Raw genomic sequence first — 23,630 nt, forward strand, 5'->3', positions numbered from 1 at the left:
CTTCAGCTGAGGGCCTCCGTGATCGGGGGGGGGGGGGGGGTGGCGGGCCGTGACCCTATTAAATTATTATACCCCGGCATTCACCTTACAACTGAGGAAAAGCAAGTGGTCTGACCACTCTTTGCGCCGACTAGGCCGTCTTTTGGGGACAGCCTCGGCTGGCCTGCTGAACATCGGCCCCCCTCGGTTGCCCTTGGGTGACCTCTGGCAGCCCTCGTTCGGCACGAGTGCCTCCCGAGTTACCGGACTAAGGGGTTCCCCGCACCAGCTAACGTCGAGTCAAATCTCCAAGGCAGTGCTCTGATGTGGTCGGCAAAGAGCGGGATCCACAAATCCTCGTGTATTTGCCTGTTACTAACGTACCAAGGCTCGTTAGTAACAATGCGAAGACACTTGGATTGCAACACTTGCAGCTTGCTGACGTGCTTGCTGGCAGCTGACCTCCGTATCGGGCATGAGTAATCCATCATGAACCAACCAACCAAAAAGCTAACTAAGGGCGGAGTCCTGCGCAAGCGCAAGCATCGTCCCTTGCTAGGTGAAACCATTCCTGTGCACAAGGTGCATTGCTGGAAATGGTAAACGGTCTTAATTTAAAAAACGGAAATTTTGCTGACGCTAGCTGGGTTACGTCGTGGCGGGAGCCTCGACCATTCAAACTGGGATCTGTTGCTGCTGATGGGAGGTTATCCCGTCAGGCAAGTTGTCCAAAATAATTTGGTTGGTTGGATCTCTGGGGTTTGAACCCAGAGAGGGAGGAGCCGTTTCGGCTGAAGGCCTCTGCGGCATGGGGGGAAGATCACTTCAGCTGATGGCCTCCATGATCGGGGGGGGGGGGGGTGGCGGGCCGTGCCCCTATTAAGTTATACCCTGGCATTCGCCTTAAAACTAAGGAAAAGCACGGAAAACCTGTCAGGGTAGCCGAGTAGTCTAACCACTCGTTGTGCCGACTTGGCCATCTTTTGGGGACGGCCTCGGCTGGCCTGCTGAACATCGGCCCCCTCGGTTGCCCTTGGGTGACCTCTGACAGCCCTCGCTCGGCACGAGTGCCTCTCGAGTTGCCGGACTAAGGGGTTCCCCACACCAGTTAAACTCGAGTCAAACCTCTCAGTTAGTGCTCTGATGTGGTCGGCAAAGAAAGGGACCCCCAGATCCTCATGTATTTGCCTGTTACTAACGTACCAGGGCGCGTTAGTAACAATGCGAAGACACTTGGATTGCAGAACTTGCAGCTTCCGGACGTGGCTGCGGGCAGCTGACCTCCAGATCGGGCATGCGTAATCCATCATGGGACGGATGAGCTGCTTATAGAGCAGCACACCGTTCCTGATGGACAGGCCACTTTTCCTATTAAGGAGCGGGCCTAGCACAGTAGTATTCTACATTTTTTGTTCGCGTACACACAGATATAATTTCTCTGCAACTTTGGACCCCCAAAGTTGTTTGTGTATAATTCAAGTTATACATAGTACATAATGGAAGAAATTAATGAGAATCCTACAGAGAATTGGAATTGATTGGAGAGATAGAAGACTAATCGAAAACCTGTACATGCAGCAAAAATTCAAAGTGAGACTGGACTCAGGAGACACCAACAGCGTTTAGATAGGTAGAGGTGTAAGACAGGGATGCTGCTTATCACCAATTCTTTTTAACCTGTACGGGAAATGGCTTGCCAAGGAAGCTCTGGAGACTTCAAAATTGGAGGAAGAGTCATAACGACTGTAAAGTATGCAGACGACTTAGTAGTATTGGCGAAGGAAGAGAACATGATGGACAAGTTAGTGGAAACAGGTAGAGAGTATGGAATGGAAATCAACATTGAAAAATCAAAGGTAATGAGGATAGCACCGAGAGCAGAACCATTGAACGTTGTAGATGGAAACCAACAGCTGGAGAATGTGGAGCATTTCAAGTACTTGGGAAGCATAATCACGACGGATGCCCTATGCACCAAGGAAGTAAAAGCAAGGATAGCCATGGCCAAGGCAGCTTTCGTCAAGAAGAGGATACTTCTCACTAGCAAGTTGGGCTTGGAGATGAAGAAGAAACTAGTGAAGTGTTACGTATGGAGTGTCACGCTGTATGGAGCAGAGACTTGGACACTCAGGAAGAAGGAACAGAAATACCTGGAGAGTTTTGAAATGTGGTGTTGGAGAAGAATAGAGAAGATCAGGTGGACGGATCGAGTGACCAACGAAGAAGTATTGAGGAGAGTCACCGAGCAAAGAAACATTCTGCAGGCGATTACACGAAGGAAAGCTAACTGGCTGGGACATATTATGAGCAGGAATGGGTTACTGAGTTATATCATCGAAGGCCAGGTTGAAGGAAAGCGAGGACTGGGAAGAAGATTGATACAGCTATCCGACGATCTCAAACAAGGAAAGAAGATGAAGTTTCAGGAGTTAAAACGAGAAGCCGAGAATAGGGACAACTGGAGAGCTCTTTTTGGGCAGAGCAATGGACCTGTCGTAAGACAGAACACTAAATAATAATAACATAGTACATAATCTACATCTAAAATAAGTTAAATAAATTGCGTTACTAATTCAGTGTATATCTTATTTTTTTTTAATTTTCACGTACCCCCTAAGACGTCTTCACGTGTCCTGGAGGGTACACGTACCCCAGGTTTAAGACCACTGGTCTAGCACACTCAATCATTGCGCCGCCTTCTCTCCCACCTCGTTGACGTGCGCCGATCAGGTAAGCCCAGCGTCAGGGGTGACCCCTACATACCGCGCTGTTTTGACCTATTGAATCGGCTATCCGAGAAACTGCACTGCTCTGGGTTCTTGGGTGCGTCACCACGCCGTAACGAAGAAACCCGCGGTGCCTTTCGAGACGTTGATACAATTCCTCCAAGCCCTGAGCTGGAACTGGACCTCAAGGTTGTCGGCCATGGCTTCTGAATTCTCGGAGTTCGAGAGAGCCAGTCCTCCCGGCACTAGCAAGGGGGGCGACGGAGTGGGGACTCGCATCACCCGCTTGGTCATCTTCCAAAGCGACTGGTCCTCGCAGTCCAAGGATTCGAGCGTGTCGCTCCACTGTTCGTTCCGCCACTCGTTGAGACGATAGGTCACCGACCTCTGGAGTCGATTGACCTGGTTCTTAAGAGCGGGGTCCCTCGTGACCTGCCACCGCCTCCTCAGCCGGTTCTTCAGGCGTATTTCATCCCGAATACTATCGGGCAGAAGCGGTCGCCTGTCAACGCGGGGTCGAAGCTTGGGAGCGGACGCTGCTGTGGCTTCCAGGATAGCACTGGTCAGCTCCTCGACGCACTTGTCGATTGCCTCCTCGTCATTGACCACGGGGTTCCCCGGGAGTCTGCTTTAAGGCAAGCGTGGAATGCAGCCCAGTCCATTCTTGCGAAGTCCGGGCGATCAGGCAGGTTTTGAAAGGACGATCGGCACGTGGTGTTGATGAGGACGGGCAGGTGATTTGAGCTGAGTGCGGGGCGGACAGTCAGGTGCACCGGTAGCACGAAGTCCTTCATGAGGACAATATCAAGGGCATAGGGGTACCGTTGTGTGTGTAGGGAGCCGTGCTTGGGGAATCCGGCCAGTATATCAAGCAGGAATTTATGTTGGCGTAATCACGCAGGAGCGAACCCCTCGCAGAAATCAGCCTAGAATTCCAGTTCGTGTGCTTCGCGTTGAGGTCACCAGCCTATAGGTCCGGGACAGCCCCGCTCAAGAACTCGGTCAAGTCCGACACAATCCAGGGCCGGGTGGGTGCGAGGTATGCCGCCACGAGCTTGACTTTCCTGGTTGCCAGAACCAGGTGAATGGCGGTTGCTTCCAGTTGCTGCAAACCCGAGACCGGCACAGGGTAAAGATCAATGCCCCTACGGACAAGGATCGCCGTGCCGCCCCCCAGCATCGGGCGGTCCGTACGGTGGCAAACGTAGTTCGCGAACCTCAAGGCCCGACCCGAGGTGAGGTGTGTCTCGTTCAGGAGGCAAACATCGACTCCGTAGTCACCGAGGAACTGCTCCAGCTCCAGCTTCCTGCCGCGAACACCGTCGGCGTTCCAATAAGCCAGCCGCAAGGCCTTACCTCCGTGTCCTCTAGGCCGTGCAGTCATTGGCGGCCATGAAGAGGAGAACGGTTTGGAGGAGGACTCGCGGACGAGACCCCCCGGGTGGGAGTGAATGGATCGCGGCGAGGATACGGCGTGTCAACTCGACGCAGGCTTGTGTAGGGATGTTCTCCAGGAGATCTGAGATGCCGTGGAGCGGAGACTGACCCTTGGATGGGGTGGGGCCAGTCTTCTTGGGAGCAGGTGCGGTCTTCTTAGGAGCGGGTGCAGTGGGATTTGAGACCGGCACTACAGCACGAGCGGGCTTGGTATTGCCGTCCTTAGGGACAGCCTGCCGCTCAGTCCGTGCAATGGCGCCAGATGGCGTTGGGGCGGGGGTTTTCACAGCCTCAGCCTTGACGACGCGGCCACCGCGGACCACGTAGTTCCAGCCAGGGCCCAGGTTCTTCTGCTCGGGAGTATGCTTAGCAGGCGCTGGTGAGGACTCCGTCATTTCTGCCGCGATCCCCTTTCGCACGCTGTGCAGCGGCCGCCTTGGCTTCCTTTCACTTACTGCAACCTCTATAGTTTGCAGTGTGGTTGCCCCCGCAGCTGCAGCACTTAAGCTGCTGCTTGGGGGTGACACACGACCCTGATGGGTGAGCGTCCCCGCAGGCCACGCACCTAGGTGCATAACCGCAGTTTCGCTGCGTGTGCCCGAAGCGTTGGCACCGCTTGCACTGCATGGGCCCCTTCGGTGCGACGTACGTCTCCACCTTGACCCGCAGATCTCGGTAACGGAACGCACCTTCGCCACGTCGGGGCCCCGTGCAACCGACACTATAAAGTGTGTCGTGAGGGGACGGTCCATGTCCCTGCTCCTAGATCGGAGTTGCATGACCCCCTGCACGTCAATGTGCATAGCGGCCAGCTCCTCGCGTATCTCGGCCTCGGGCATGCGCACGCCCAAGTTTTTGATCACCAGGCGCACACACCGATCCTCGGCGAGGGAGAAGGTGTGAAAACTCACACCTTCGCCGTCACCGAGGGATCGCAGGACCCTGACGGTGGCTCGGAATCCGTAGGCGGTATCGGGGACCAGGGTCAGAATATCACCCTTCATCTGGGCCACGATCCCACAGGCCGACTTCGCGCGAATCCTCTGCAGGAAGCCGCGAATGTTTTTCACCCCAGGGACGTACACCGGGGTTTTGTTCCGGCGCTCCCCAGAAGCCATTTTCTCCACTTGGGCGTTTAAACCGGCTTCCGACGACATGTCAGTCAAAGGCCCGGACAGGTCCACGGAAGCCCGGGGAGACCTGCGCCCAAGTGCCTCCTCCGTCGAGGAAGAGGGTCCCGGCTTGGAGCCGGGTTACTTGGCTGAGTTCTTGACTGTCCCGCTCGGCGGTTTCAGCGCGGCAGGGTGAGCGGGGGGAGGTCCGCGGGACGACTTCACGTCCCTCGCTCCTTTAACCTCTGTCGAGGCCCCAACTTTATTGGGAGCGGTGCCGAGGAATCCACCCCAGCAGTCGCCCCTTTACCCGGTCGCCCGGCCACTGCCCCGGTGCACGCCGCGCTGACCTCAGCGTATCTGAGTTGCCGGCCACCTGAGGTGGCTTGTTCGCCCGTGGAACTGATGGGTGCAACCACAGGGCCATCGGGTCGGTGAACTTTCGGCGGTACCGGCAGAGGAGAGGACCCGGCTCCGGACAGTGGCCCGGGCACTTGGCGCCTAGAGGCTGGTTACAACGAACCGCCCGAGTTGGACAAGTCCAACTCGTTGGCTTTTCTCTTGCCGGCGGTGGCTCGATTCTCCCCTTTGGCCGCGGCGGTTGCGCAATTATGGACAAAAAAGCCCTACTTATACCGGAAGCACCTGTACGGCTGGACAAAGAAAATTCCCAGCTTTGCCCAAAAAGGGAATGTAACATCAACTCCTGTTCGTGTTGGTCCAGTTTCGGTTCGAAAAGTCCTACCCTATCCCACCAATCCTCAGGGAGTTCTAAAGGGCATCCCTAATGAGCGGCAAAACCCACTTGGGCTAAGCGCAGGTAATTTATGTACCAAGGAATTTCCAAGTCTCGTAATTTCTAAAGCCTCGCTATATCACTTAGTATCGGCTGTCCATTTCCGATCCAAGTTTACAATATTCCAGAATATAATTACTTTATAAAGGAATGATAAACTAAGAAAAGAAAAGCATGACAATAAGTGGATTATACAAAAACTTATATCGTAGCACATAAAAGTTGGCTTTCTGACAAGTATAGAATTGACATATGAAAGTACACGGATTGATTAGCGGTTACAGTGTGTAAAATATGAAGTTACAGCAGTGTATATATTAGAATAAAATTAAGTGTTTTGTAAGAACACATTCAAGATGGCTGATAATTCTTTTGTAAAACATAAAAGAAGTAAACCTCTTACAAGCGGTGAAAGAAGGTGTGTCCTTTACCCGCTCAATAATTAGTGCCAGGATAATGCAGAAATGATATCTCAAGTTACAGGAATAGGGAAGTCTAGCGTGTACAGAATCCGAAGAGATTCGAAAGCTGGTAATAACACACTAGCCCGGGAAATATTCGCAACCTAACTTCTCTTTTGAAAAATGTATGACGATTTAACGAAATCAGCAATTCGGGTGAAAGTACGTGATTTTTTTCGCAATTAATTGCCTACGCTGAATAAAACCTTGTTAAAACTCTCCGTGGAAGGTAAAGCTCTTTAATTTTAGTAAATTTATTTATTCACTAAGCAAAATAAAAGATCAGAATAAACAAAACAAATGGAACTATGTCACAATGAAACAAACTGTTTATATTTTCCTAATAATCCATTTACAACAATGTACACAATGGAACAGCCTGTCTCTCAACAATAGAAATCAACTTCGCTGCGATCTTCAATTGTTGTGATTCAACAACTCCGGTTTCCATAGTATGCAAACCGCAGGGAGTATTGGAGTGAGAGGCAACATACTTTTATTATTCTTTTGATCATAATGTGGAAGTCTAGGAAAAATTATTCGAGACTTACCGCCGATAGTCCTGTAAGTAAAAAAATAACAGTCTTCAGCAGCAATAACAAATTTAGTAGGATTCCTAGTCAAGATAAACTGTCTTAAGTTAAGTGTATGTTTTCATCACAATTCAATTGTAACTTAATTACTGTTATTATTATTATTATTTCCTTATTTTATGGAAACAGGCAGCAGTAGTTCCTGTTCTTAAAAAAGGCAGCTCTGCCACTGTTAGTAACTACCGACCCATTTCTATACTTAATACTTCTTCCAAATTATTTGAACTTGTTATTTATGTTCATATCTCACATTACGTAAAGTCTAAATTAAATCCTTGTCAGCATGGCTTCACTAAATCTAAATCTACAGTAACTAATCTCGTAACCTATCTACATTTTATTAATCCAATATCTGGCTCCTAGGGTCAAGCTGATGCTGAATCTGAGAGATTTTTCTATGTTCAGTTTTACCCCTTTAATCAAAAACAGTCCTTCTGCTAGATGCGCATCAGCTGTTAATGTCGTCTGCAGAGACTTGGACATATTCGAGACGAAAATTGTCACACTTAATCATATTCTATAATAGCATAATTTACTTAATTGATTCATGTTATTTTTACAAATATCATAACGTAGTTAGTAGTAATTTTTTGTGTATTTTCCGTTTCAATGTATTTTATATATTGCTTGTTTTACCTTTTATGTTTTACTGTGTTTGTGAGTTTATCTCTGTGCTGTATCTGTAACTGGCCATCAGGCTGTTGATACAGATCACTAATAACAAAGAATTGAATTAAATTAAATTTAATTATTATTATTGGTACTGGTAATAGTGGCAGTACATTTTAGTGCAAGCAGGGAACTTAGACTTAATGTACGTAGAATTTGTCAGATACAGTTTCCGCATCGTTGCGATGTTGTAATTTCTTACCAGGAAATATTATTGGATGCTGAATTTCAAGGCTTTTTTATGGCCTAAACTTCTATCCAGAAAAATTTTATATACATGTTTCGATTTTTCAGTGTTTAATTTTCTATCAAAATCAAACAGAATACAAAGTTCATGTATACATCAACCGTTCTTTCAAAATCTATATAAATATACGAAAAATTTTGAATTTTTAGAGAGTCTGTAACGGTGTCTCATTTCATATCTTTCGCATTACGTAAGAACTAAATTTCTTGTGACTCAGTCAGCTGTTTCATTCAGATTAAGGGTCACACGATCAGATCGCTTGGTGATTTTTGCCTTACTTTTCTCTCAAGGAAGGAAATCGCATAAACAACAGGTGTTGAAGACGTACACCTTGTCGAAGGCAATCTGCCGGGTGAGGAGGCTTGCGTGCTCAAATGACCCTTAGGGCTATGCTGGCCGGAGCTTCGGTTCATGGTAGGGTCACCCAAGCCGGACAGGTCTAAGGCGATGCGACAGACTAAGAGTGATATCCTGGTCTTCCAGGTTGGGGGTTGGGCGTAAGGCTAACAAAATTTCACCGTAATTAAAGCAACATTACGAAAAAATTAACTAAGCCTCGGACCAGGACGGACTCTTATGGTACGACCACGGCAATTGAAAAATGACATGAGATTTGGTACTTGGAACATTAGGAGCCTCTATAAGGCTGGGGCACTGAAATCAGTGAGTAGGGAATTAGAGAATTATAAGTTAGACTTAGTGGCAGTGCAGGAAGTGCGATTGGAGAGGGAGGGCACTATCCCAGTGGACAATTTCACATTTTTCTATGGAAAGGGAAGTGACAATCATCAGTTAGGGACGGGTTCATTGCAGAATTAGGGCAGCAGTTAAGAGAGTAGAATTTGTTAGTGACCGGTTGTCTTACGTAATTTTGGAAGGACGTTGGTGCGACATCATTGTCCTTAATGTTCGTGCCCCAACTGAGGACAAAAGCGATGATATCAAGGATAGCTTTTATGAAGAATTGGAATCAGTATTTGATATATTTGGCAAGTATCACATGAAAATTCTGCTAGGAGATTTCAACGCAAGAATTGGGAGGGAGGATATCTTCAAACCCACAATAGGCAGGGAGAATCTCCATGCACTTAGTAATGATAACGGTGTTAGAGCAGTAACCTTTGCTACGTCAAAAGATTTAATTGTAAAAAGTACAAAATTTCCACACTGTGATGTTCATAAATACACTTCGACATCTCCAGATGGCAAAACACACAATCAAATAGATTATGTGGTAGTAGATAAGAGAAGGCAGACAAATTTAATTGATGTGAGATCATTCAGAGGAGCAGATTGTGACACTGATCATTATCTGGTGGTAGCAAAAGTGAGGGAGCGGCTTTCAGTAACTAGACGAACTAAACAAAATTTTGACACAGAAAGATTTGATTTGAAAAAATTAAGTGAGGGAGAGGCGAAGGAACAATATCAAGTTTAAATTTCGAATAAGTTTCAAATTTTAGAGGCGGATGAAGATAATGAAAGTGTGGACATCGACAGGGAGTCGGAAAATTCCAGAAACTGCATCAAAATTTCAGCGAAAGAGAAACTAGGATACTACAGGAGAAAGCAAAATAAACCGTGGTTTGATGAAGAATGTTCCAAATTAATAGATCGAAGGAAGCAAACAAAATTTCAATGGTTGCAGAACCCAAACAAAACAAATGCGGATAATCTATGTAACGTGAGACGTGAGGCTAGTAGAACCTTTAGGACTAAGAAAAGGGAATACCTGAAGGGCAAAATTGCTGAACTTGAGACAAATAATAAGGAAAAAAATATCAGAGACCTGTACAGAGGCGTTAATAACTTTAAGAAAGGATATCAACCCCAGACCAATATGTTAAAGGATGATAGTGGCAATTTGTTTGCAGATCCAATAGAAATTGTGAATAAGTAGCAAAAGTTCTTTAGCAAGCTCTTAAATGTTCATGAGACTCGTGATATTAGACAGATTAAAATACATACAGCTGCACTGTTGGTGCCAGAACCTAGTTTAGATGAAGTTGAAAAGTTACAAATCTCCAGGTATCGATCAGATTCCAGCAGAATTAATTAAGGCAGGTGGCAAAGGGTTGCATATGAGGATCCATAAGCTTATTCAGTTAATTTGGGATAAGGAAGAGATGCCACAACAATGGAAGGAAGCCATAATTATTCCTATTCATAAGAAGGGGGACAAGACTGAGTGTGGTAATTACCGAGGATTTTCTCTGATATCAACCTCATACAAAATTCTATCAAACATTCTTTTGGCAAAATTAACTCCATATGCGAATGAAATCATTGAGGATCATCAGTGTGGGTTCAGAGGAAACAGATTAACGTTTGATCAGAACTTTAGCATTCGTCGGATACTAGATAAAAAATGGGAGTTCGGTGGGACCGTACATTAATTATTTATAGATTTAAAAAAAGGCTATGACTCTGTGAAGAGAGAAGTGCTATATAATATTCTTATTGAATTTGGTATACCAAAGAAGCTAGTGGGTCTAATAAAAATGTGCTTAAATGAAACCTGTAGCAAAATTCGAGTAGGTAAATATGTATCTGAGACATTCTTCAACAAGAACGGTCTGAAACAAGGAGATGCTTCGTCTCCCTTGCTCTTTAACTTTGCGCTAGAATATGCCATCAAGAATGTGAAAGATAGGCAGGAGGGTTTGCAGTTGAATGCGACACATCAGCTATTGGCATATGCTGATGATGTTAATTTATTGGGGGACGATATAAATACAATAAAGAGGAACGCAGAAGTTTTACTAGAGGCTGGTAGACAAGTGAGGCTAGAAGTAAATTCAGAAAAAACTAAGTACATGTTAGTATCTCGTCATCAGAAGACAGGCGGGCAAAATTATCTTAGGGTAGCTACAAAGTCCTTTGAAAGGGTTACAAAGTTCAAATATCTGGAAACAACAATAACAAATCAAAATGACACTCATGAGGAAGTTAGGAGGAGATTAAATTCTGAAAATGCTTGCTACTTCTCAGTTCAAAATATTTTGTCTTCCCGTCTGATTTCAAAGAACCTGAAAATTAAAATATACAAAACAATAAATTTGCCCGTTGTTTTGTATGGGTGCGAAACATGGTCTCTCATTATGAGGGAGGAACACAGATTGCAGGTGTTTGAGAATCGGGTTTAGAGGAGGATATTTGGGCCTAGGACAGAAGACGATGGGGCATGGAGAAAACTGCATAATGATCAGCTTAAAATCTTCACTCCTCCCTCAATAATGTCAGGGTGATTAAGTCGAGAAGAATAAGATGGGCGGGACATGTAGCGCGCATGGATGGGACAAGAGGTGTGCACCGGGTACTGGTTGGGAAACCTGAAGGGAAGAGACCGCTGGGGAGACCTAGACGTAGATGGGAGGATAATGTCAGGCGGGATGTATGGGAGTTAGGAGTTGAAGGAGACTGGATTTTGTTGGCACAGGACAGGGTCCGGTGGAGGGCTTTGGTTAATTCGGTGATGAACCTTCGGTTTCGGTAAGCCATCTAGTTAGTTAGTTAGTTGAAAACGTACAGCTTGATTGTTGCAGGTATAAACTGGGTAAAAATGTTCTTGGGAATGACTAAAGAGGAAAGACGACATGAATATCTAGGCGTAATTGAGAGGACAATATTAAAATGAAACTAAAGCAACGGATGGAAATTTGTTGATTGGATTCATAAGGCATTGGACAAGGGCAGGTAACGGGCTCTTGTGACCTCGGTGCTGAATCTGAAGTCCCATAAAATTTGGGGGATTTCTTGACTACTCGAACGACTATCATGTTTTCAAGAAACACTTTGCTTCAGCCTTTTCGTTAGTAAGTTAAACCCTGTTTGTTTGAAAGAACATTAAATATACGTAAATTAGAAGTACAAAAATTTGTAAGGATGTTCATGAATGAAGAGGCAGAATTTGAAGCGATGATCTGGAAGAAAATTTTAAAACCCGTCCTGTGCTTTAAGCATTACTATTCGTATCTTACAATTATAAGTGTACATTCAGAGAACGACAATGCAAACGCTAAAATGTGGATGTTTGATGAGAGGAAGCCAACACCTAACGGACGTTTACGTACAGTTTCTTTAAGAATCAAAGGATTTTCAAAATTAACACATAATCCTGAAACGATGTACGTCAATAGAGTTTCGAAGATATTTATCTGTGATATTGTAAAGGGAATAAAACATGGCAGTAATGCGAAAGTCATTTCGATCCTTCAGTATGACAGTGAATTTCAACTAAACTTGGAGCTAAGAAATTAAAATCAAGATCATAACACAACAGTTATATTTGAATTGGCTGTAGACTTGATTTACTTAAATGTGAAACTGACATCATAAGATTTGTAGAAACAAAAATTTAGGCAGTATGAAAAGATGCTTTATGGTTTCTTTCTAGTTTTCTTTCTTGAATGATAAGTGTGGCGGAGTGAGCTCTCGAACAGAACACACTATTCCAACTGAAATTTTTACTAGACATGGTTCTTAACAAAAATAAAAATAAATGTTATAACTGAAAAGAACATCTGCCCCGATATTTAAACATGTAACTTGTGAGAATAACCAAGTTCACGACTTTTGCCCCACATCAAATTATTTGCTCTGCACTACATACATCAATCTAAGCAGGTGTTCTTCAGGTACAAGGACTGAGAAGTGAATGATCTGTTATAAAGATGTGTAAACTGATACTTACATGTTTAATTATGCTAACTGACGCTAGGATCCGTATGTAGGTTTACAGGAGCTTCAGATACTCTGCAGTAGATGTGTGCTTAAGTACAACTAAGTAGAATACCTCTCAATTCTAGGATTGAAGAGTTAAATGAAACTGTTATAAAGCTGAAGATTACCGTCTTGAGGGATGTTAGGCCGTATAATAAGGTAGAATTTTACGAAGGCATCGGTGGTGCCTAATGAGACCACTGTAATCGACCTGGTGATGGAGGCAGTAACCATATCTGGAACGCTGGTCCAATTCTACCAGTCTATAAGGAGAAACATCCCAAAAAGATAGTAATTATCATGCCTGACTCTGTGTGAAATTAAAATCTAGTCTGGTTAGAAAACTAAATTTCTGGCGTTAATAGGAACTTTGTAAGTTTGACCGATTAATACTTTTACATTTTCGTTAAGAACTCAAGTCAACCGTGCCTGAAAGTAATGGATTATTTACGCAAAATTTTAGTATTCACTGCTGAAATGCTTTAGACAGATTACTTACACAAAGGCCTGTAATAACATTTTATGTATCTGACCCATCCAGAGTTTAGAATTTCCTTTAATTTTATAATCTCGTGTAACTAGACATTTTAACTTTAGTTTAAAATAAATAATGACCAAACACACAAAATTTCCCCTCCTTAGACTTCGTCAAAATTTCAGCCTTTTAACTGACGTGACTTTTCATGCTAATACCGAGATCCATTCCACATTATTCTATTGCAGTGTAGCTTAAACTCCAATAAAAACCGAGGCGTGGATCCCAGCGACAATTAGCGAATTTAAACAATTGCATCTTCACTTGCGATGACACCTCACAAACCAATATTTTATATGCCGTAACGGGAAATTTTCAGGATAAGTGTTCATTTTTGTAACGGTAGAGATGCCGTGAGTACTGTAACATTGTCAGTGTTATGACGGGACATCAGATTTGCCAGGGTTTAGTGGATCGCATCTTCTCTCTTCCAGGAACGTTCGAAACGTGACAAGGAAAGCGAGAATGCCAAGGGAGAAGAGAGCGACGGGGGCACCAAGGCCAGGTATGTAAAGTTCACTGTTACAAGAGCCACACTCAAAGTTATGCACACGTGGTGCATCAACTGCTTCGGTTATTGGCTCACGTATACTGAAGGTAGACGAGATGGTTTTGTTTTACGACAAGCTACAGCAGTGATTTGTGTCTGTGATCGCATGGAGAATGTGTCACTTCACTATCTCAGTAATTCACATTGAAATCAAATTTTAGAACCACGTCGAATGTTCAAAGAATATCGGTACTGAAGATTTCAGCCTTGTGGGTTGTTGCGCTGTGTAGTCTGGTTGATGATAACCAACGTTCAGAGGTCATAGTGCCTCCGTCATCAGGGCGATGATTATGCCAATAGCCAATCGACCAACCAAAAAAGCTAACTAAGGGCGGAGTCCTGCACAAGCGCAAGACATCGTCCCTTGCTGGGTAACACCATTGCTGCGTACGAAACGCATTGCTGGAAATGGTAACAGAGCCTTATAACTAAAAACGGAAATTTTGCTAACGCTAACAGGGATCCGTCGTGGCGGGAGCCTCGACCGTTCAAACTGGGGTCTGTTGCTGCTGATGGGAGGTTATCCCGTCAGGTAATTGTCCAAAGAATTTGGTTTGTTGGTTCTCTGGGGTTTGAACCCAGAGAGGGAGGGGCCGTTTCGGCTGAAGGCCTCTGCGGCTTGGGGGGTCACTTCAGCTGAGAGCCTCCGTGATCGAGGGTGGCGGGCCGTGCCCCTATTAAATTATACCCTGGCATTCGCCTTACAACTGAGGAAAAGCACGGAAATCCCTAGTCAGGGTAGCTGAGTGGTCTGAACACTGGTTGCGCCGACTTGGCCTCTTTGGGGACAGCCTCGGCTGGAGTGCTGAACATCAGTCCCCCTCGGTTGCCCTTGGGTGACCTCTGAGAGCCCTCGTTCGGCACGAGTGCCTCCTGAGTTGCCGGACTAAGGGGTTCCCCGCACCAGCTAACCTCGAGTCAAATCTCTCAGTCAGTGCTCTGATGTGGTCGGCAAAGAGCGGGATCCCCAGATCCTCATGTATTTGCCTGTTACTAACGTGCCAACGCGCGTTAGTAACAATGCGAAGACACTTGGATTGCAGAACTTGCAGCTTCCGGACGTGGCTGCGGGCAGCTGACCTCCAGATCGGGCATGCGTAATCCATCATGGGACGGATGAGCGGCTTATAGAGCAGCACACCGTTCCTGATGGACAGGCCACTTCTCCTATTGATGAGCGGGCCTAGCACACCTAATCGTTGCGCCGCCTTCTTTCCCACCTGGTTGACGTGCGCCGACCAGATAAGCCCGGCGTCAAGGGTGACCCCCAGATACCGCGCTGTTTTGACCCATTCGATCGGCTGTCCGAGAAACTGCACCGCTCTGGGCTGTTGGATGCGTCTTCTCGCCGAAACGAGGAGAACCGCGGTGCTCTTCGAGACGTTGATAGCAATCCTCCAGGCCCTGAGCCAGAGCTCAAGTTTACTGAGGTAGGTCTCCAGATACCCGACGAGAAGCGTTGGGCTACGGGACGTGGCTACTAGAGCCGTGTCGTCCGCGTACTGTGCTAACTCGACGTGGTGGGACGGTGTGGGTATGTCGTTGACATACAGACTGAAGAGCACAGGGGAGAGAAGACCGCCCTGCACAACTGCAGCCCACATGGCACGACGTGCGGACGTGGATGACTGGAAGGACGTTTGAGCACTGTTTGAGAGGTTTGACTCGAAGTTAGCTGGTGTGGGGAACCCCTTAGTCCGGCAACTCGGGAGGCACTCGTGCCGAACGAGGGCTGTCAGAGGTCACCCAAGGGCAACCGAGGGGGACTGATGTTCAGCACTCCAGCCGAGGCTGTCCCCAAAGAGGCCAAGTCGGCGCAAAGAGTGGTCAGTCCACTCGGCTACACTGACTGAGGTTTCCGTGCTTTTCCTCAGTTGTAAGGCGAATCCCAGGGTATAATTTAATAGGGGCACTGCCCGCCACCCCCCCCCCCCGATCACGGAGGCCCTCAGCTGAAGTGATCTCCCCCCCACAAGCCGCAGAAGCCTTAAAACGGCCCCTCCCTCTCTGGGTTCAAACCTCAGAGAACCAACCAACCAAATTCTTTGGACAATTGCCTGACGGGATAACCTCCCATCAGCAGCAACAGACTCCAGTTTGAATGGTCGAGGCTCCCGCCACGACGGATCCCTGTTAGCGTTAGCAAAATTTCCGTTTTTAGTTATAAGGCTCTGTTACCATTTCCATCAATGCGTTTCGTAAGCAGGAATGGTGTTACTTAGCAAAGGGACGATGTTTTGCGCTTGCGCAGACCTCCGCCCTTAGTTAGCTTTTTGGTTGTTTGTTTGGTTGGTCTATTGGTACATTCATCGCTCTGATGAAGGAGGCACTATGACCTCTGAAACGTTGGTTAACATTGACCAGATCACACAGCACAACAACTCAGAAGGCAGAAATCTTCATATTCACCGCTGTGAAAACCTCAAATCTTACAATATCGTTACTGTTGAGATAATCCGACAAATAAAAGTACCTGATTCTTTATTGACTAAAGTTTTTAAGTTTTCTTCACGTGTGTGTTGAGATGGAATAGTGTGATGCCATAAATGGAATCAAAGATGTTGTCACAACCAACTGTCTCCGGTGAGCAATTGTATAATTTATTTTCGACTCGTGCATACGTTAGAAATCAGGCAATGCCCATAATGTTTAAAACCGTTCCTTTCGCACCCAGAGTGCCCGAATTTGTAGACAAAAGATTACGCCCAGTTAATATTAAATGGGAAAATTCAGTAGAATGCCAGCGAGACATTTTTGGGTCGACCGTCAGTATCTACTTTGATGACTGAGGAGAAACGCGTCATATTAATTTATGTATATTCAATGTGACTAAAATTATAAATCACAGGACAAAGTTTTGCATCTCTAACTCACGCTGTTGTGTGGGAAGGACCGCGTTAAATCTTGAATTACTTCATGACGCACCTACAGCTTTCACCATCACTTTTTAAATTAAATTATTTAATACTAATGAAATACTTCATAGAGTTTTTAATATGGCTTAGGGCACGATTTAGAATGAAGTTTCGAACCAAAATCATATTAGGGCCGGGTCTCTGTCAGAAGTTCTAATCGGAGAACACGACTCCCCTTGTTTGAAATCAAGCCGCGAAGTACCTTACCAAAGCTCAATCATGATAATTGGTTTGGTTTGATGTCTGATTCCAAACTTAATCCGAACCTCACGACTGACCCTTCCCAAATAACTACTGTGACATGCGTGTCCAGAAAGGGAGATCTCACGACACCTACTGGGAATTCCAAAAGAGAACTTACAATGTCATTAGCATGCATAATGCCTATTTACAAATTATACATAGGGCAGAAGGTCAGCTGTAGCAGCTTAATAGTAAAATTAACACGGCAAGATGGCTACTTAATTATGATTGTACATGCACTTTTAAAACTAATTTCAAGAATGTCTTGTATTTCTATTTTGTAAATATTATTACAAAATCGTGTTTTTACTATTGACCCCGTGAAAAAAACCTATAGAGGTTAATGTACCTGATATGTCATCCTTTCTGCGAAATTAATATAAAATCGGTAAAAATGCTTTCGTTTACGATTTTAATGTTGCTGGGCTCAACTGTAACATGTTACAGACGTCTCAATTATCAATGTTACAATTATCCTCGCGACGTTATTACCGATAAAATACTCGTACTTTCTCTCTTTAACAACACAAAATAAATTACATTTACATTTCTATGCATTAAAAGAGTAATAAATTTAGCATGTTTTGAACATATGGCAATGTACTACAGGCTTACGTGTAATACAATTGAAAGGATCGAAGAAACCAGAAAAATGCTTTCTTGTCGAAAAACACGTCTTTAATATATTGTACGTGAAGATTACATATAAATTTGTGTATGTTTTTCGTGTTGAATTTAAAGTACAGTGTTGCTATAATAATAAAAATAATAATTAAATGCAATGTAATTAAAATTGTTTTAATGCAGGACCAAGGTGAAGAACCTCGGTGAAGAGAAGAGAGTATCTTCAGAACAGACAAACGAGGAACGTCTTTCAACGGTAACTTCCCAACATGAAGGGCAGCAGAGGGAGGAAGTGGATGCAGCACACAACTTCAATAGCTGCGATGTAACAGAAAAGACTAATAAAACGTTACGGGGTGATCTAACAGCTATTCAGAAGAGGCTGGACGACGTCGAAAAATTCATGTTCGGACTTGGATCAAATAAATGTCCTATGAGACTAAATGAAGTCGGGAAAGTGGATGCTAAAACGGAGCAGGACCTTCTGGAAACCATCAGCAAACTGAAGGAAGCTGTAGAGAGGATCTCTTTCGAAAATGAGGCACTGTTAGATAAAATGAGGGAGGTAACAGAGCAGCGTCGCAATGAAGACAAAAATAATGAGGCCATCAAGACACTTAATGAGGCTGTACGCACGTTCAAAACTGATAATTTTATAGATAAAATTTCCGAACTGCAGGAGCAGCACCAGAATGAAAAGAAAGGAAATCAGGAAACCATAAAAAAACTGAATGAAGCTGTAGAGAGGATCTCTTCAGAAAATAAGAAGTTCCTAGTTAAGATGGCAGAACTGGAGGAGAAGCACCACAATGAAAAGAAAGAAAATGAAGATAACATCAACAGACTGTGTGAAGCTATCGAGATAATTGCTTTAGATAATGAGAAACTGAATGTTAAAATAAAGGACCTGACGAAGCAACGCCATAATGAAACAAACGAAGATCAGGAACATATCGACACAATGGGTGAGGCTGCAGATATGATTTCTTTCACAAATGAGAGAAGACATGTTAACATGGCGGAGAAGAATTGCAGAAAAGTTAAATACAATGATGATATCTTCAACAGGCTGAACAGACTAAATCAGGCTGTAGATAGGATTTCATATGATTACAAGGAGCTGAAGGAGGAAATCGGTTTGTTTCGAAACTGCTTTCAGGATGGCGACATCGCAGTTGCCAAACCTGACGAGGTGGTGTAGCATCTCAATGCCAGTGGACACAGGAAACTCGAGAAGAAGTAGGTAAGCCAAATGAATACTTTCGTATCCCACTTACCGAACATGACTTATTATTACATCTTGATGTTCGATAACCATAGAAGAAATCATGTCCGGCTCCCGTCCTCTAGATCCTCCACTGTATTTGATTAATCAACTTCAATGTCTCCCGATTCACTGCTGGATCGGTCTGCAGTCAAATCATGATTGAGTAGAAATTGTGAAGAGTCAGTGGGTTGGTCACTCAAACACTAGGAAACCTCCGAAAAGGAGGCGGTAAAAACACTCAGTTGGGTTGTAGAACCAAGAAACAACAACAACAACGAATCCACCACCTACCTTAGGCACCAGATTTTCCTCATCCATCATTTTTCTATCACTGCTCATAGGATATTAGAGTATTATATTGAGGTCATGGAGAATGGACAACCTCCAAAATAAATTTCATCCAAATCCGTCCAGTGGGTAGAGTAGCGTTGACTGGACACACGTGATAAGCCCATTATGCATTCTCCATTTGCAGTTCCAGCAAAGAACGCATAACAGTGAGTGGCATTATACAGATTGATTTTGAATGTATGTTTTAATGGCAAAATGAAAAATGAATCTATCTTTTACAGAAAAATTGTGCAACAGACGCCAGCGATCCCTAAGAATTTCACATCCATAGGGTCAAGTTTTGTCAGAGGCCTTTTGGAGAAAATGCCATTAAAGCGGTTAACATCAGGGAAGACCATCAAGCAGGACATCATGCAGCATCAGTTCTTCAATGTGAGTTCTTTCCCATGTCTGTTATCACAGAATACTAGGCTGTATGTACATGTTTCAGTTCTAAACTCTGCCTTCACTAAGAAACTGCCCGAAAACGGCAACGAGTACACAATTTCAGACCCTTCATGCTATTTCTAGATGAATTCATTCTTTCAAAACTTGAGTAAGTGAAAAGTGTGATTTTAATTCCCAGAGAGCAACTCGTGTGTAACAAAATGTCATAGGCCAAAGAGTCTGAGGACAGTAAAAGGTTAGGATGAGAGTGCATTATGTACTGTGACATGAAACCTTAAAGGCGTGATGAGGTTTTGTCAAACGTCCCACCCAGCAAATGAAGTTTTGTTGAATAACTTAAAGCACAGACTAACATTTATAGCCAAACAGATAACAGCATTTCAAAATTCTTGTACTTTCTGCACAACTGAAGTATACAGAGTAAGTCAAATGTAGCTGCACAACTTTGAAGAACTGTAACAGTGTTACCTAGGCCAAAATGTGCTGATATCACCAGATATCTGTAGGGCGTAACCTCAAGTTTTGTTTGTATGTTGTAGTTCTTTACATTGCCGCTGAGAGCGCTTGTGAATTGTGGTAAACACAATTGAGACTTATCGTGGCGAGGAAAGAGCACAATATGTGTTGTGGTTCGAACAAACGAAGGGTGCAACTCAATATCAGCAAGATGGTGCACCTCTTCACTTCCATACAGATGTCCGAGCATGTTTGGATGTCCACTTCCGAGCTCTGTGGATTGGTCGAGCAGGTCCAATCGCTTGGCCACTTCGTTCACCGGATATCACATCAGCAGATTTTTTCCTGTGGGTACACATTAAGGATCACGTTTACCACCTACCCTTACTCAACGATCTTAGGGAATTACGGAAGAGAATTTGTTGGTTTCCACAAATCACAAGCGCTCTCAGCGGCAATGGGAAAAACTACAACAAAAGTACGAAATTTACGTTACAATCACTTTAAAAATTACATTATACTTAGTGATAATACAATAACCCCTGTGTATAGGAATTTGGACTGTTTTCAATGTTTTGTTAATTATTCATTTTTCCATATAGAATTTAAAATATTTTGTATCTCAGGATGTAGTGTTATGCTACCTTCTTCCTGGTTCAGTATTCCCAGAATTAGGTCAGTACCTGGTGATTTATAACTATCAACTTCTGTGCTCAGAAAACAAGGTACTCTGCATGTAGACAAAATTATTTCGGATGATCAGCTTCTTTTTGGCATATACCATCAACAACTTCCAAGATATTCTGACTATAGAAAATGTCGTGGAATTGGGGCGTCAACCTGTCAAAATATCTCAGCCTACGCTGAACAATACATCTCAAAGAACGTGAACACACATCCGTGCATGGAATGGGTTTTGAACCCATTACCAAATTTTTTGAATGTTCAGGATTTTCACCATAGGCCACGCAGCCTCTGTCATGCGCTACTTAGCACACAAATTAATGTTCATATTTCGGGTAATCAAAGAAATCCAATTGTCAACAAACGTTTGCCTATTGGAAATGAGTTTGTCACCATCTGAAATTACGTCTGATTGCCTTACAATCAGATGTACGAAAACATCACGTGATGGAATAACGTTTCCATTGCAGTACAATATTGCCCGAGGTTAAGTTTCGGAAATACAGGGCGTATTTTATGACTGACGTCAACAGTATACATTTCCTATTATCACGATTGTACTGGGTAGGCAGGCAACCTAACATAACCTAACCCAAACTTCCCTTTTCTACCGTCATTAGACAGAATTGGGCGACCTGTAGTTATTCTAGTGACAGAGTGAGACAATGTTTCGGCGTAACAGGGTCATAGCCCATTCCTCAGATGATACATGAGCAATTATGAAGCAGCGGCGTGAGGATATTGACAGTGAAAGACGGAAGGACTCGGAGAAAATTCTGTCCTGGTGCCACTTCGTCCTTCTCAAATTCCACATTAAGAAGCCCAAGCGCAAACCCAGGGTTCCACGTTAACAAGCCCTTTACTAATTCAATGATCTGAGACATGACCTTCAGCTAGAACATAGGACGAACGGTCTATAATTTAAATAACATTAAAATAAAAGCTTGAAGCCCAGTATCTAATAAGTTGCCTTATTTTCAGGGTAAACTTCGGAACACAGGAAGAATGAGAACAACGCGTACCACGACACAGAGGGGCGGAGACCTCTGCATTCGACAGAGACTTTGCTGAGTGTTGGTCAGGATCATGCCCGTCATCGAGTGGGAGCTGCAATGCAGAATTAAAGTGGCCATGAATTGCGACGCCAAGCGGAATTTATTTCTGAAAAAAAAAATTCTGCTTCGATATTCAACTCCTCATGGGTCCGTCAATGCCTGTCTCTCGTCTGTCAGCCCCACATTCAACACCAATTAAGAATTGTTAATCACGATCCTACGTCTTCCGTCAGCAGGGCTCTTTGTCCCGAGGCCTCTGCCCCATTCAGTTAGCCCCAGTTTGGGTCTTGGCCCTTAGGGCTTGTATGTTTGCTTGTACTTTGCCGGTCTAGCACTCGGGAATAACCTACGAGGAGCAAGCCCCAAGGGCAGAGCCCCAAAGAGAGGCAAGCTGAATGGGGCGAATTTATGGGGATAAACAGCCCTGCCGAGAGAAGCAGCGGCCAAAAGTGAGATACGTAGAAGATGGAGGCAGAGTGCCCTTTCGATACATTGGTATTTGAAATTTCACACGGCGTTATACAGCAGTGTAGCAGCCTAAAGCCCAAGCGATCCAGGGCACGCCACTGGAGTTCGAGCTCGCTTATACGCCAGTGAATATATGTATAAAGTGATAATTAGTGGTTCTTGATGAGGACCAAATGGTTCACCGTGTATTTTGAGACATGGCGTCATCACATCCTGTAACATGGCTTCAAGATATTCGTGTCAATTTCTAATCCAAGGACAAATAAAAGACGTACTAACAATTGTGGCCTCTAACTTTTTATCGTTCAAACGGGCCCCTTGCCCGAACCTGCCACATAAGTCTACACTGACAAAAATATTGCATTACAATAAAAAACCGAAGTTACGTGGCATACGCCATTTGTCTCTCATATTTGATTTTTTTCTGCGTTTAGTAATCTATTATAAAAATTCGTGATTTGTCGTGTTCGTCAACTAATTTGTAGCCAACCAATTTATCTTCAAGAAATGACGTCATCAAACAGTGTTACTTTTTAAAAAAATGCAATAGGAATTATATTATTCTTTGCGGCGATAACGGTTTGGAGTGTCATTTTGATAAGAACTTATTACATAAATAGTGTTAAATGTTACAGTTCCACATGCTGTTAAATTTCATTCTGTACAAACGATTTGGGGTGAGTGCATACCTATTGGAACAGCTCGTTGAACAGCCCGTTTACGGACAACCACGAGGAAAACATTCTTTCGTGAGTTCTGTGACGTGTAACAGTAATTTTTGTGAAGTCAGAGTTATCAAGTAACAGTTTCTGTGTTCGCGAAGCCTGGTGACTTGTGTGTTTATATTTAAGTTACAGCAGTGTATATATTAGAATAAAATTAAGTGTTTTGTAAGAACACATTCAAGATGCCTGATAATTCGTTTGTAAAACATAAAAGAAGTAAACATATTAGAAAAGGTGAAAGAATGTGTGTCCTTTACCCGCTCAATAATTAGTGCCAGGATAATTCAGAAATGATATCTCAAGTTACAGGAATAGGGAAGTCTAGCGTGTACAGAATCCGAAGAAATTCGAAAGCTGGTAATAACAGACTAGCCTGGGAAAAATTCGCAACATTACTTGTTTTTTGAAAAATGTATGACGATTTAACGAAATCAGCAATTCGGGTGAAAGTACGTGGTTCTTTTTCACAATGAACTGCAAACGCTGAATAAATTCTTGGATGTTGTGAACAGTGATGCTGTATCGGTTACTGAAGTTTCTGAGATTCGAGTATATTTCCACAAAAATCGATTGCTTTCTAGTCGACAAAGACGATATTGTGCTGTGGCGCAGAAAATACCTCCAAATA

The 23,630-nt window shown here is 44.0% G+C and overlaps 1 protein-coding gene across 2 annotated transcripts; it reads left to right on the forward strand.

Annotated features, from left to right (window-relative positions):
• Positions 1–6,972: 6,972 nt before the first annotated feature.
• On the forward strand, positions 6,973–23,178 carry LOC110840694 (uncharacterized). 2 transcript variants are annotated; one of them, XM_087355856.1, is made up of 5 exons: positions 6,973–7,075; positions 13,712–13,782; positions 17,793–18,852; positions 19,449–19,599; positions 21,736–23,178. In XM_087355856.1, the coding sequence occupies exons 1-3, from the start codon at positions 7,028–7,030 to the stop codon at positions 18,808–18,810; spliced, it is 1,137 nt and encodes a 378-aa protein (XP_087211982.1). In that variant the 5' UTR covers positions 6,973–7,027; the 3' UTR covers positions 18,811–18,852; positions 19,449–19,599; positions 21,736–23,178. The 2 variants fall into 2 exon arrangements, with proteins under 2 accessions (XP_087211982.1, XP_087211983.1); XM_087355857.1 differs by lacking the exon at positions 6,973–7,075 and adding an exon at positions 8,501–8,599.
• The last annotated feature ends 452 nt before the right edge of the window (positions 23,179–23,630 follow it).

Source organism: Zootermopsis nevadensis, unplaced genomic scaffold (assembly GCF_977971745.1).
Source record: "Zootermopsis nevadensis isolate Lab colony 2312 unplaced genomic scaffold, Znev_1.0 Znev_ptg000025l, whole genome shotgun sequence".
Taxonomy (NCBI): domain Eukaryota; kingdom Metazoa; phylum Arthropoda; class Insecta; order Blattodea; family Termopsidae; genus Zootermopsis; species Zootermopsis nevadensis.